Source organism: Priapulus caudatus, unplaced genomic scaffold, assembly GCF_000485595.1.
Source record: "Priapulus caudatus unplaced genomic scaffold, Priapulus_caudatus-5.0.1 Scaffold547, whole genome shotgun sequence".
NCBI lineage: Eukaryota > Metazoa > Priapulida > Priapulimorpha > Priapulimorphida > Priapulidae > Priapulus > Priapulus caudatus.
This window is the reverse complement of record NW_014577608.1, coordinates 105,858-118,814: the sequence shown is the minus strand read 5'-3', so window position 1 is coordinate 118,814 and position 12,957 is coordinate 105,858. Positions and strand designations below refer to the sequence as shown.

The 12,957-nt window shown below is 48.3% G+C and overlaps 2 protein-coding genes across 5 annotated transcripts in view; one reads left to right on the top strand and one right to left on the bottom strand.

Annotated features, from left to right (window-relative positions):
• LOC106811511 (kinase D-interacting substrate of 220 kDa-like) overlaps positions 1-8,932 on the top strand; it is a 27,673-nt gene extending 18,741 nt beyond the window's left edge. The window contains exons 4-12 of one of the 4 annotated variants that reach the window (XM_014815159.1): positions 2,871-3,043; positions 4,287-4,400; positions 5,016-5,150; positions 5,499-5,637; positions 6,305-6,436; positions 6,808-6,977; positions 7,168-7,377; positions 7,547-7,618; positions 7,861-7,949. In XM_014815159.1, the coding sequence (XP_014670645.1) occupies positions 2,871-3,043; positions 4,287-4,400; positions 5,016-5,150; positions 5,499-5,637; positions 6,305-6,436; positions 6,808-6,977; positions 7,168-7,377; positions 7,547-7,603 (1,130 nt within the window). In that variant the 3' untranslated portion in view covers positions 7,604-7,618; positions 7,861-7,949. Of the gene's footprint in view, positions 1-2,870; positions 3,044-4,286; positions 4,401-5,015; positions 5,151-5,498; positions 5,638-6,304; positions 6,437-6,807; positions 6,978-7,167; positions 7,378-7,546; positions 7,619-7,860 lie in introns of all 4 variants that reach the window. The other 3 variants (XM_014815157.1, XM_014815155.1, XM_014815158.1) reach the window with 3 other exon arrangements.
• A 1,588-nt stretch (positions 8,933-10,520) lies between these two features.
• LOC106811510 (39S ribosomal protein L47, mitochondrial-like) overlaps positions 10,521-12,957 on the bottom strand; it is a 3,356-nt gene continuing 919 nt past the window's right edge. The window contains exons 2-5 of the mRNA XM_014815154.1: positions 12,002-12,099; positions 11,625-11,685; positions 11,405-11,501; positions 10,521-10,993 (exon numbers count right to left, since the gene is read on the bottom strand). Coding sequence (XP_014670640.1) covers positions 10,655-10,993; positions 11,405-11,501; positions 11,625-11,685; positions 12,002-12,099 — 595 coding nt within the window. The 3' untranslated portion in view covers positions 10,521-10,654. The remainder of the gene's footprint in view (positions 10,994-11,404; positions 11,502-11,624; positions 11,686-12,001; positions 12,100-12,957) is intronic.

The window sequence follows — 12,957 nt, the reverse complement described above, 5'->3', positions numbered from 1 at the left end:
ATCGTAATGCAGATTGATGACCGTCAGGTGCTGCTCGAACAAGCTACGCCACTGCCATTTAATGAGGGTGATGACGTCAGGCCCTGCAGTCAGCTACCACTGCCATGTTAATGGGAGATGTGACATCAGGCTGTAGACAGGCTACCGCACTGCCATTGTTAATGAGTGATGACGTCAGGGCCCGTCGACAGCTACCCACTGCCATGTTAATGACGGGTCGGGTGATGCACGGTTCAGGGCTGTCGAACAGCTACCCCACTGCCATGTTTAATGCAGATGATGACGTAGGGCGGCAGTCAGCTTACCACGGGCCATGTTAATGAGATGGTGACGTCAGGGGCTTGTAGGACAGCTTACCCACTGCCATTTAGATGACGATGCGGATGACGTCAGGGCTGTAGAACAGCTACCCACTGCCATGTTAAATGACGTGATGACGTCAGGGCTGTAGACAGCACCCACTGGCCATGTTAATGACGATGAATAGACACGTTCAGCGGCTTGCCCAGTCGCTAGCCACTGCCATGTTAATGATGATGACGTCAGCGCGCTGTAAGACAGCTACCCACTGCCATTGTGAATGAGGTCCATAGACTCAGGGCTGTAGACAGCTACCCACTTTGCCATGTAATGAGATGATGCACGCTCAGGGCTGTAGACAGCTAACCCACTGCCATGTTAATGAGATGATACAGTCAGGCTGTAGACAGCTACCACTGCCATGTTAATAAGATGACTGATCGTCAGGGCTGCAGACAGCTACCCACGGCACATGTTAATGAGATGATGACGTCAGGGCCGTAGAACAGCTACCCACTAGCCATAGTGATGACGATGATGACCATCCAGGGCTGTAGACAAGCTACCCACTGCCATTGTGAATGAGATGATGCAGTTCAGGGCCTGTAGACAGCTACCCAACTGCCATGTTAATGAGATGATGACGTCAGGGGCTGTAGACAGCTACCCACTGCCAGTTAATGAAGGTGATGAACGTCAGGCCGGTAGACAGCTTACCCACTAACCATGTTAAGGAGGTGATGACCGTCAGTGGCTGCAGTCAGCTACCCACGGCCATGTTAATGAGGTGATGACCGAGGCTGTAAGGACAGCTACCACACTGCCCATGTTAATGACGGTAGCATGACGTCAGGCCGCCGTAAGACAGCTAGCCCACTGCCATGTTAATAGAGATCGGTGACGTCAGGCTGTAGACAGTACCACGCCATTAATGAGGATGATGACGTCAGGGCACGTCGGACAGCGACCCATGCCATGTTAATGAGATGAGGACGTCCTAGGGCCGTAGACAAAGTACCCACTAGCCATTTAATGAGATGGTGACGTCAGCTGTAGACGGCCTACGCACTGCCATGTTAATGAAGATGATTGAACTCAGCGGCATGTAGACGGGCTACCCACGTGCCATGTTAATAGATGGTGACGTCAGGGCTGTAGACGGGCTACCCACTGCCATGTTAATGAGGGTGATACGTCAGGGGGGCTGTAAGACAAGCTACCAACTGGACCATCGTTTAAAGGACTGGTGGAATGACGTCCAGGGCCGTAGACAGCTACCCACGGCCCAATGTTAATGAGATCGAGACGCACGGGCTGTAAGTCAAGCGCTACCCACTTGGCCAGGTTAATGAGTGATGCACGCAGGGCTGTAGACAGCTACCCACTTGCCATTGTTATGCAGTGATGGACGTTCAGGGCCGGTCGACCAGCCTACGCACTCGCCATGTTCAATGACGGATGACGGTCAGGGCTGTCAGACACTACCACGTGCCATGTTAATGACGATGATGACGTCAGGGCTGGGTAGAACAGCGACCCACTGCCATGTATAATGAAGTTGATGACGTCAGTGGCTGAGACAGCTACCCACCTGCATGTTAATGAGATGATGCACGTTCAGGCTACCCACTGCATGTTAATGAGGATGAATGACGTCCAGGGGCCGCTAGACAGCTACCCACTGCCATCGTTAATGAGGTCGATTGACATCAGGGCTGTAGACAGCTCACCCACTGCCATGTTAATGACGCGTTGATGCACGTCAGACGGGCCGTCGACAGCCTACCACTGCCATGTGAATAGATGATGACGTCAGGGCCTGGCGAACAAGCTACCCCCCTTAGTGGCCATGGTTTAATGAGGCATGATGACGTCAGGCGCTGTAGAAGCTACCACTGGCCATCGTTAATGAGAGTGATGACGTCGAGGGCCGATCGACAGCTCACCCACTGCCATGTTATGCAGATGATGACGTCAGGGCTGCTCGACAGCCTAACCCACTGCCATGTTAATGACGATGGTGACAGTCAGCGGCCTGGTAGACCGCACCCACTCGCCATCGTTAATGAGATGGTGACGTCCAGGGCTGTAGACAGCCTACCCACTGCCATGGTTAATGCAAGCATGGTGACGTCAGCGGCTGCACGTTCAGACTACCCACTGCCATGTTAATCGAGATTAGATGACTCAGGGCTGTAGACAAGCTACCCACTGCATGTAATAGATGCATGACGTCCAGCCTGTAGACACTACCCCACTGCCATTGTTAATGAGGATTGATAGACGTCAGGGCTGTAAGACAGCTAGCCCACTAGCCATTGCATTGAATGAAGGTGATGCACGTAGGGCGATGTAGACGGCTAACCCACTCCATGCTTAATGACCGTGAGACTCAGAGGCTGTAAGACAGCTACCCACTGCCATGGGTAATGAATGATTGATGACTCAGGGGCTGTCGCAGTGGGTAGCTGTCTACAGCCCTGACGTCATCACCTCATTAACATGGCAGTGGGTAGCTGTCGACAGCCCTGACGTCATCAGTGACCGTGTGTTTGTGTTTCTGTGTGTAGAGAACATGCAGGTGCAGGACAACCTGAAGCTGGAGCTGAATCACTACGGCTATCCACCGATGGTCTTCCCTGGTCCGGACTTCACACGTGTGAGAAAAGCCAGCTCCACGCAGCAGCCTATTGTGCAATCCCCCGTGAGTTTTGCCAACACCAGGGGGCCCCACCAGCCACAGGTAGTCATACATTATTTTTAGCCATGGTTGCTGTCTCATGTTGCATGTGCTACCACCCTTTGGAGGTTTCCCTGCTGTTAGGTAGAATATCTGGACTCGCTTGACGCACACTTTGGATAGTTTTCTGGGAATTGCTGTAGTGAGCAAGTCATTTGCTTCCTTTCCCTCTAGTTTAGCTGATATTTTATCTGTGAGATGTACTGAATCAATATATGTATCGATAAAGAAATCACGCAAAACTAAAATATAACTAATATAATACAGTCACTAACATGTCGACGTTGTTGTTGTGATATCGTTACTATGGTAACTATGTAATAGCGGCTAACACTTCACTTTCTGTTTGTTTAATTTCTCTTAACTCTGCACATGCATGATCTGTGTAACAAATATTCTATTCCTGCATGGCATTGTAATATGACTTCTTTACTACAAATAAAACATTCTGATTACTTCTAACTTAGCAACTTCTACTTTCTCTGTCCTCTTAATGACCTCTTTCACTAACAGTGTTTTGACAGGAAGCTTGCATGGTCAGCTTCCATATTTTCTTTTTTTGCGCATTTGACAGCAGTTGTCTTTTACAGACATAATATTGAATCACAATGACAGATATTCAGTTCTTCCTGTGTGCTGCATGTGCATGTGTGTGTGTGTGTGTGTGTGTGTGTGCATGTGTGTGTGTGTGCATGTGTGTGTGTGTGTGTGTGTGTGTGTGTGTGTGTGCGCGCGTGTGTGTGTGTGTGCGCGTGTGTGTGTGTGTGTTTGGTACCGCTGAACATTGACCTACATAGCATTGCTTCGTTATCACGTTGCTCATCAGTCGTTACATGTGATCGGTGTTTCCCCCATTTCGCTGCTTCTGTCATTGCTGAAATACTGTCACTGTTCTTGTGACTGCACGCACCATCGCCTCTCTCATCAGTCCACTACCTTTCCAAAGCACCACTCATTGTAGTATCAAGTTATTTGTTTGGTTTCACCTTATTTATACGTTTTGTTATGATAGAGATTTGATATGCTTGAGAATGGCTAATGAATAACAGATATCAGACAATACACAATGCCACTGCATGCAAACAATTTACTCGCCGCAGCACGCTCGATCACGCTACAACCCCACACCATTGTATTTCTGCGTAAACTACACGAACGACGCAGTCGGAATCTCCGCCGGCCGTGATGTTTTTTGAGAGATCGGGGGAAATCTCTGCTTGGAGTTTCACGCTTTCTGGTGTTATAGATGTTCTCACCGGTGTGTGGGCACCCGGTGACAGGCTACCCCCCGGAGGTGGTGATGCACAGCATGACCCCACAGGCATCCTACGCTCGCAGCATGGAGAAGCTACCCTTCAAGGTAACGCGTTGTCACGGTGACGTTGCAGCGCCATCTGTTATCAGACTAAGCTAATTCTGGATTTATTTGTTTTCTTTTTTGTTTGTTTGCTCATCATGTTGTTAGTTTGCACATTGGTTCAAGATGCAAATAGTATTTGGATATGTTGCTGTTGCTCTTATTTACATAACGTGCTGGTGTGCGTGGACTGATATACTGATACGTACAGTGGTCCCATTTATTATGAACATGATATTAAATTAATGCATAAACATATAAAGTTATATAAGACAGATAAATAATTTTGATTTTATGATGTCATTCTGTCTCATTCTTAATTTAATCAGGCTGTGGTCAGAGTAATAATTATTTTACAATTTTCTTGCCTCGTGGTGTTGCCGTGGTAATAATATTTTTGCTGGTTGTTGCCGCTATTTCTTAGTGTTGCTATGGTAACAATTGTTTTATTGCTTGTTGAGCACTCTGTCATCTCAGTATTGCTATGGTTGCGATTGTCTAACAACTTGTTGATGCTATTTCATCATATTGCCATAACAATAATTTTACCAGCAATTATTATATTTCTGTTGTTTCTCGTTATCGTCACGGTAACGATTGTTTTGCGGCACGCTGCAGCTGATGCCGGATAAGCGTCTGAGCAGCATGACCGTGGAGGAGGTGTGTGAAGCCTTCAAGAACGTCGAGGCCGTGTCACAGCCAAACCTACAGAATTACCTGTCACTCATAGCTGATAACAACGTCAACGGCCAGGTAAGCTATTCCACACCGTGGTGACCCCCTCCCTCCCCTCCCCTCCCCCTGTCTCACACCGTGGTGCCCCCCTCTCTCCCCTCCCCTCCCCCTGTCTCATACCGTGGTGCCCCCTCCCTCCCCTCCCCTCCCCCTGTCTCACATCGACTCACGTCCCAACCTTAAACATATACTTACTACTACCTATTTATAGTTCCGTTCCCTTATTTCTGTTACCCTTCTCACTACTGCACTCAGTCAAACACGTTATCTAGAACTACATCATCAAGTGTCTCGACCATCGCTACTAACCCCTGCAGGTGTGATGTCACCGTCTTATTGCATTCTCTCTCCCTTGCTTAACTGAAGGTGCTGCTCATGTGTGACCTTGATGAACTGAAGAAGGTCATGGGAATGAACTTTGGTGACTGGGAGATGTTTCGTCTGCTGGTGCTGACGTTACGGGAGAGAGAGTACCACGCCGGAGATTGCGCAGACATCAGCATAGGTGTGCCAACGTCGCGACTCAACGTAACATGTAACCTAACGTTAATATAACACAAACTCACGTTAACATAACCTAGCCTCACGTTAACATAACCTAGCCTCACGTTAACATAACCTAGCCTCACGTTAACATAACCTAACCTCACGTTAACATAACGTAACCTCACCTTAATATAATGTAACCTCACGCATCACACAGGCTCTGGATTAGTAGCCTGTGTGAGTGATAACTCACGTAAAATATGTGTGCCTCTGCCAATACGGTCATTAGATGTGATGTTAATTCCTCGAGTAACCAGTAGATGGTGCTGTCATTGTCAGAAGTAGGCACTAGAGGGCATTGTTGTCAGTGTAGTGATTAACCATTGTAGTTTGTCATCGATGATTCAGCTAACCAGCAGATGATGTTGTTAACATGTTAAAGTAACCAGTGTGGTTTGATATTAAGGTTTTTACTTAGCAGTAGAATGTACAGCTAGTAGAGTTTGACATCGGTGTTGCTGCTCTGCCACACAAGGTTGTGCGTGCGTGTGCAGGCAGGCATAGAGAGCGTAGGGGCACCCCTCCCCTCTCCCCTCGTGTGTGTGTGTGTGTGTGTGTGTGTGTGCGTGCGTGCGTGCGTGTGTGTGAGTTGCTGCTCTGACACACATACTCGTCGTGTGTGGCAGGCTCTGACACGCCCGTCGACGCGCCGCCCGACAGTCCCCACGTGAAGTTCTACCTCACCGACCGCCCGCAGCCACATCTGATGCGACCCGTGCCAAAGTATCCAACGCTGACAAAACCTGAGCAGCCGGGGGGTAGGTTTGTCGTCGTCGTCGTCATCGTCGTCGTCGTCGTCGTCGTCGTCGTTAGCGTGTCTGTCTCTCTGTGCTATCTGTCGCGGCGCTGCGGAGGGAGCGCGGGTTATTGTCACGCTCTCTCTACATCGTCTGTTGTAAGCACTTCTAGCAACCACTTCATATTATATATTTGTATGTGCATGTGTGTATGCGTGCGTGCGTGCGTGCGCGCATGCGTGCGTGCGTGTGTATGTGTGTATGTGCGTGTGTGTATGCGTGCGTGTGTGTATGCGTGCGTGTGTGTATGCGTGCGTGCGTGCATGTGTGTGCGTATGTGAATGATTGTGTGTGAATGATTGTGTGTATAATATCAACGAATGCTATTGCAGAGCTGAATACCATCGTGGAGTTGTCACGGCAACAGGAGGACGTTCCCATAGTAACGGTGTCGTCGTGTCACACAATACAGGACTCGGATGCTGACGATGAAGATAACGATGGCATGGGGCTTGATACAGCTAGATCAAACATGCTGCGGAATGACTCCATGCTACGCCAGGTACCCACACGCACGCGTGCGTCTTCACATGCTATGTCAGGTGTTCACATTCACAAGCTTGTGAGGCCAACATCCCAACCTCACCTTAACGCGCGACAGATTCTGACAGTTTATCAGTAGTACACATCAACGACCTGAACGATGATGCACGGTTAATGTCCACGCGTGCGCCTCTTGTTCCTACCACCAGGTGGAGCATGAGAGCAACATGCTACACACGGTGCTACACAACAGTTGTCTGACATCGTCGGGAGCTAGCAGCGACAGTGAGGCCGTCGATGCTGCGTCGCAGGTTACCCCCGACAACGGTAGCCGATACTCGTCAGACGACGAGGACGACGACGATCTACACAAGCCTCCTCATCGCCATGGCGACCGATCGACGCCTCGCGACCGAGAGGTAAGTTACTGCCGTTTACTTAACTCGCATGTGAGGCTTGATGGGATGGTCCAGGCAAGGGGTGTGTGTGGGGTATGTGTGTGTGTGTCTGACAGGTCACGGCCCGGTCAATTCTCGTTGGTTTATAGCGGTGGCGTTTCATGGTGACCCCACCTCATGTTTCTGACAGGTCACGGCCCGGTCAATTCTCGTTGGGTTTGTGCCGATACGTGACGTACTTGACTAGTCACGGCGACCAAAAGTGAGTCCAACCAAAACCAACGCTGCCGTAGATTCCTATCCTTGTCGCCTCTCTCTCTCTCTCTCTCTCTCTCTCTCTCTCTCTCTCTCTCTCTCTCTCTCTCTCTCTACGTATTATATATGTGTTGTGTGTGTTCTTGTTTTGCTTGCGATGTATACTGTAACATGACCTGTCTCTCTCTCACGCCGCCATCTCTCTCTCTCACGCCGCCATCTCTCTCTCTCTCTCTCGCCTCCTTACAGATGGTGGTGCTGAGCATGCCGGTTGCCGTTGACGACGACGACGACGACGGTCTCGAGGTGCTGCTAGGTGGCGCTGCATCGTCAGCTTCGTCCGAGAGCGGCTACCCTGACCGTGACTCCGACGACGACGACGGCGGGGGCAGGGGGCGCCACGCGGCGCGGGATTACCAGACGGAGGACGACGATGACACGTCGAGTCTGGACGAAGACGACCTGCTGCTACACCGGCGCCCTCTCAGCCGGCACGACAGTCTCGCCTCGCACAGCGTCGAGATGCTGCACAAACTCGCCGACAAGGTGAAGCTGTTCGTCGCTGAACACTCACCGCACCACACAGGGGGAGCCACCTTCACGCGAAGCGACTCTCTCATGGAGGACCTCGATGAGAGACTGGAGATGCAGGAGTCAGCGACGCAGGGGCGCGGGGCGGGGGCGGGGACGCCCGCCAGCACCCCGGACACCGCCTCCACGACGCGCACGGCCACGGTGACGCCCGACGCTGGCTCCCTCACCCCCGCCGTGTCCCCAGACTCATCCTCCGTCCCCCCTGTCGGCTCCCCCCTCTCATATACGACCGCCCCTGCCGGGTCCCCCCTCTCGTATACCACCGCCCCTGCCGGGTCCCCCCTCTCATATACGGCCGCCCCTGCTGGGTCCCCCCTCTCGTATACCACCGCCCCTGCCGGGTCCCCCCTCTTGTACACGACCGCCCCCGCTGGGCCCGCCGACGTGCGGCCACCGTCGGCGAATGACCCGACCTGCTCGGCATTCGTCGAGGTGCGACGGTGCGGTGACGCGAAGGTGGCGCCACCTGTCGGTCGCTCGATGTCGTATGAGATGCTGAAGGGCGGGCAGCGCCACCTACGGTGCGTGGATGGAAGCACGGACAGCCTGTGCGCGACCCACGAACCCGCTCTCATGTGCGCCCAGGTCGACCCTGTCAGCGGCAGCTTCCACAGCGAGCTGGTTGCCAGGCAACCTGCCGATGTTGCCCCGGACGCGCTGCAAGGCAGTGTCGTTTAGAATAGACTGAGAGGTGGTTGTTAGACAACTGCTATATATTGGAGAGAAGCAAGTAGATTGCATGACAATCGTTACTATTTTTGAGAGCAGCAAGGCAACACGCACCTTCCTGGGAACAACTAATGCCGCTGCTAGGCAACCAGCACGATACTGAAACACAAGCATCTTCCGTGAGGTGGAATGTTACAGTGGTCTGGTGGTTGCCAAGCAGTAAATTATTCCTGGGATTAGTGTGTCGCTGAAATAAGTAACGGTCTTTTAGCGTTAACGATTGTTGCATCAGTGTATCTCATCGCAGAGATTTGTATCGCCATCGTTTACTAGGAACACATGATCGTGATGCTGTAATTGTAGCAGGAGGTTCACTGTTTGTGTGTTTGTGTGTGTGTGTGTGCGTGCGTGCGTACGTGCGTGCGTGCGTACGTGCGTGCGTGTGCGTGTGTGTAGGTTCCTGAGCAGCTATGTATACATCGGTGTTCCACCTTGTGGTAACATCAAGGTTGTCCACGTGGCCCCAGCTCACGCTGGTTTTCTGTGGGCTGCCAGGATTCCAAGCACATCGTTTTTATTGGAAAACTTTATTTATTCTTATCGCCCAACCCATCACGAAATTGCCACGCATTTCACGCAGCATCACAAATAAATAAAGGCATGAAAATTACACATATTATGCATCAGACAAATGTACGTTGAGATTTATGGTTGGGTTTTTATAGTGGGCCCTATAGTTAACCCGGTGCCATCACTATTGGTTCCGATTTGGACAGCCGTGCAATATATCATACTTGCTCTCTGACGTTGTGCATTGCAACGTGTTTCCCAGTGTGTTACGTACTTATAATCACATCCATCTTTGTGTTACATGGCGTCTTCAGTGACTGCACACGTGGCTGCACGTTCTTCTTTTGCGATTTAGTACTAGAGCGTTTCGTAAGTTGTCCTCATTTTACTAGCAGGAGATCTGCCAACATGTATACATCTAGGTTTTATCAACGGTATTTCTATTCATCGGTTCAAATAAATGTAAATCAATCGAATATATAAAGGTATATTTGCATGGAAGCGAATGGTGAACAATCTGTAATTTGGGCTGCTTGAACCTTTGAATTTTATAGTCAACTCGTATTACAATTTATCATATTTTACTGACAGGAAATCTTACAAAACTTAAATATTTCATTTTATCAAGCCTATTGTTTATTTATTTAAATGAAATTTGCGTTTTCAATAAACAATAATATTACCGATCCAGTACCCATTGATGTATATTGATATGGAAACACTAAAGAAGTCCCCTTTCATCAGCATCTGACAACTACTGGCTATACCCGACAGGTGCTGAGAACAGATGCAGCCGCGGTTACGGCTCTTCCAGCCGTCATGCAGTTGTGTAGATTATAAACGAAAATGTGTTGCTTAGTTGACGGAAAACGTACCAACATCTGGCAGCTGTGGGGTGGGGGTGGGGGGAGGGGGGGAGGGGCGTCCTAACCAGGTGACAGATGTATATATTTCTTTACCATAGTCTAGCATGGTATTTTGCTTTCCACGACCCAGTAAGTTCGAAACGGGTGAGAATACATTAATGACTAATTAAGAGTGAACGTACAAAAGGTCATGCTCATGAACAAAACGACCACACTATAATGATCACTTTATTCAGCTGATTATCAACTATGATACAAATACCTATACAATCGTACATTTACTTCTACTGTGAACCTATCTGTAGTCAATATACGTAGGCTATACACACTTAATTTCCGACACTTCAATCCATCTCTGCATTCGGAAACGCACTCTTCAATCGTTTTTTCTGGTTGAGCAATCGCCGTTTTGCCTGAGCATTTTTCCTAATAACCTGTTCTCTATGGAGAACCCCATACTTCCACGTCACCGGGACGTGTCGCGGCAGTTGATTGATGGCCCTGTGTGTGACGTTAGCCCAAGGCGGTATCGGATACTCCTTGAAACGCCGGTAACCTAGTCTACCAAACGGTGTATGCTGCCACTGTCCGTCTACGTTGGCTTGCTCTCCCTCCTCCAGCTCTCTGTAGGCGTGGTTTCGCTCCTCTACAACCGCATTCAGGTTCTCCATGCTCTCCTCCACCTGCCCGGACACATAATAGAATAGTCAGTCACACCACACACGCGACTCATAGAGGAAAGACAGGCAATGTCAATACAACTCAACGAGCCAACCTCAAATTGTGAATTAGAAATCTATACTGCTGTCACTCATCCACATGGATAGTGTAATTGAGAAAAAGAACTGTCAAATCCTATTTCGCCAATGTTCCACTAGTTCCCCAATGAAACAAAATTACTCATCTATTTAAATTAGAGTATAACATGTATAATTGCATTCAGGAAGAAAGTCAGCCTACCTGGAGATTTTTCCCTTCATTATTAGTAATATTATATTCACTGTTTTTGCCATGCAGCTTTGTAATCTAGTTTTTAAACGTGTTGCTTAGTAAATTACGGATGATTAGAATAGTCACGAGTGACAAACACATGCCTTGTCTATTCTTTCTGGGCTTGGAAACAATGCTGCCTCTCTTCTGCATTCCTCTTGCATTGTCAGTAACATGTTCTTTTCTTTATATAAGACAAACCTGTAAGATAAATAGAGACACTAAGATTTGAAACTATGCTAGAACACAAAATCAACTTCTAGTTAAATGACAACTTGAGACAACCCTTGTTTCTTGACGATTGCAACTTGATCATTTACTCACCAAAGTTTGTGCAGATCCTGATTACTTTTGATACGAAGTTCATCTATTTTCCAAGCCCTGCCTAAAGATGTAAAAAAAAAAAAAGGACAAAATACATAATAAATTATTGGTAGTTTATGCCAATAGCATGGTTTTTAACAGGATATCCTGAGCAGTTGTAGTACTTCTACTCTATATTGGCCTGCTATATGGCCCTGCTTTTATAGTAAGCTCTTATAAGTTATAAAATTTATTATGGCACTTCTGCATTGTTAAAATTAATGCAGTTTAACCCACACTTCCCAAGGCTTTGTAGTATTGGTGTAGGGCTGCTAGTGAGGGTAACACTAACATGCAAGTAGTTTAACAGTTAAATTCAGTGGCATGGACTTGCTTACCATGTTTAACTTGATCTTCTCCATAGACTTTTGGATTGTCAAAGAACTCCATCAGACCTTGACGGAGAGATGAAGAATGAAAGCCTCTCCGACTCACACTAGGAAGATGTTAAAAACAGTGAAATGCTATATTCAGAGTTCAAAAATATTTAGTCATGCTTTTTTAGTAAATTGCAACTTTTACACTTACACAGGGCGCAAATCTACTTTAGGCACCTTAGGTATAACGAAGTGATGCACAGATTTCTGTGCATCATCAACAGATGCACAGACTTTCCGTATATCAAGGAATGATGCAAAAACCCTAACCCTAACCCTAAGTCATAACGCAGTGGCTGGAGGTACGGTAGCCGTCGGTCGTTGAAGCCCCTTTTTGGCGTTAGGGTTAGGGTTAGGGTTCTAGCTTATCTAAACTCTCAAATCGTGAATTTATTTCCCAAGGCGTTATTTCGAAATCTGGCGCCACCGCCGCCATCTTTGTCTCGTTAAGTATGAAAGCGAATGGACTCCCGTACCCGTAGCCTCGAGACATTAAGATACGGCTACCGTACCCGTAGCCACTGCCAAGTCATAAAGTATAACCTTAGGCTTAGGTATCACGAAGTGTGTTAGGGGTAGGGTTAAGGTTTTTGCATCATTCCTTGATATACGGAAAGTCTGTGCATCAGTTGATAATACACAGAAATCTGTGCATCACTTTGTGTAGTCCGAGCCGACGCAGACCCCAGTAATGGGGTCTGCGGCCGCGTCTATCTCAATGACGGAAAGCCACCTCCAGTTTGGAGGTGGCACTTATAAGTAATATATGCGCCCGATATATACAATCCTATTGCGTGGAACTTACTTTAATCTGAACTTGAATCATTTATCTACGCGCATGCACGCTATGATGTTCTGGTAGCGGCCACAACATAAGAATATATCAAGTTGTTAACCTAATGGTAAATATAAACATC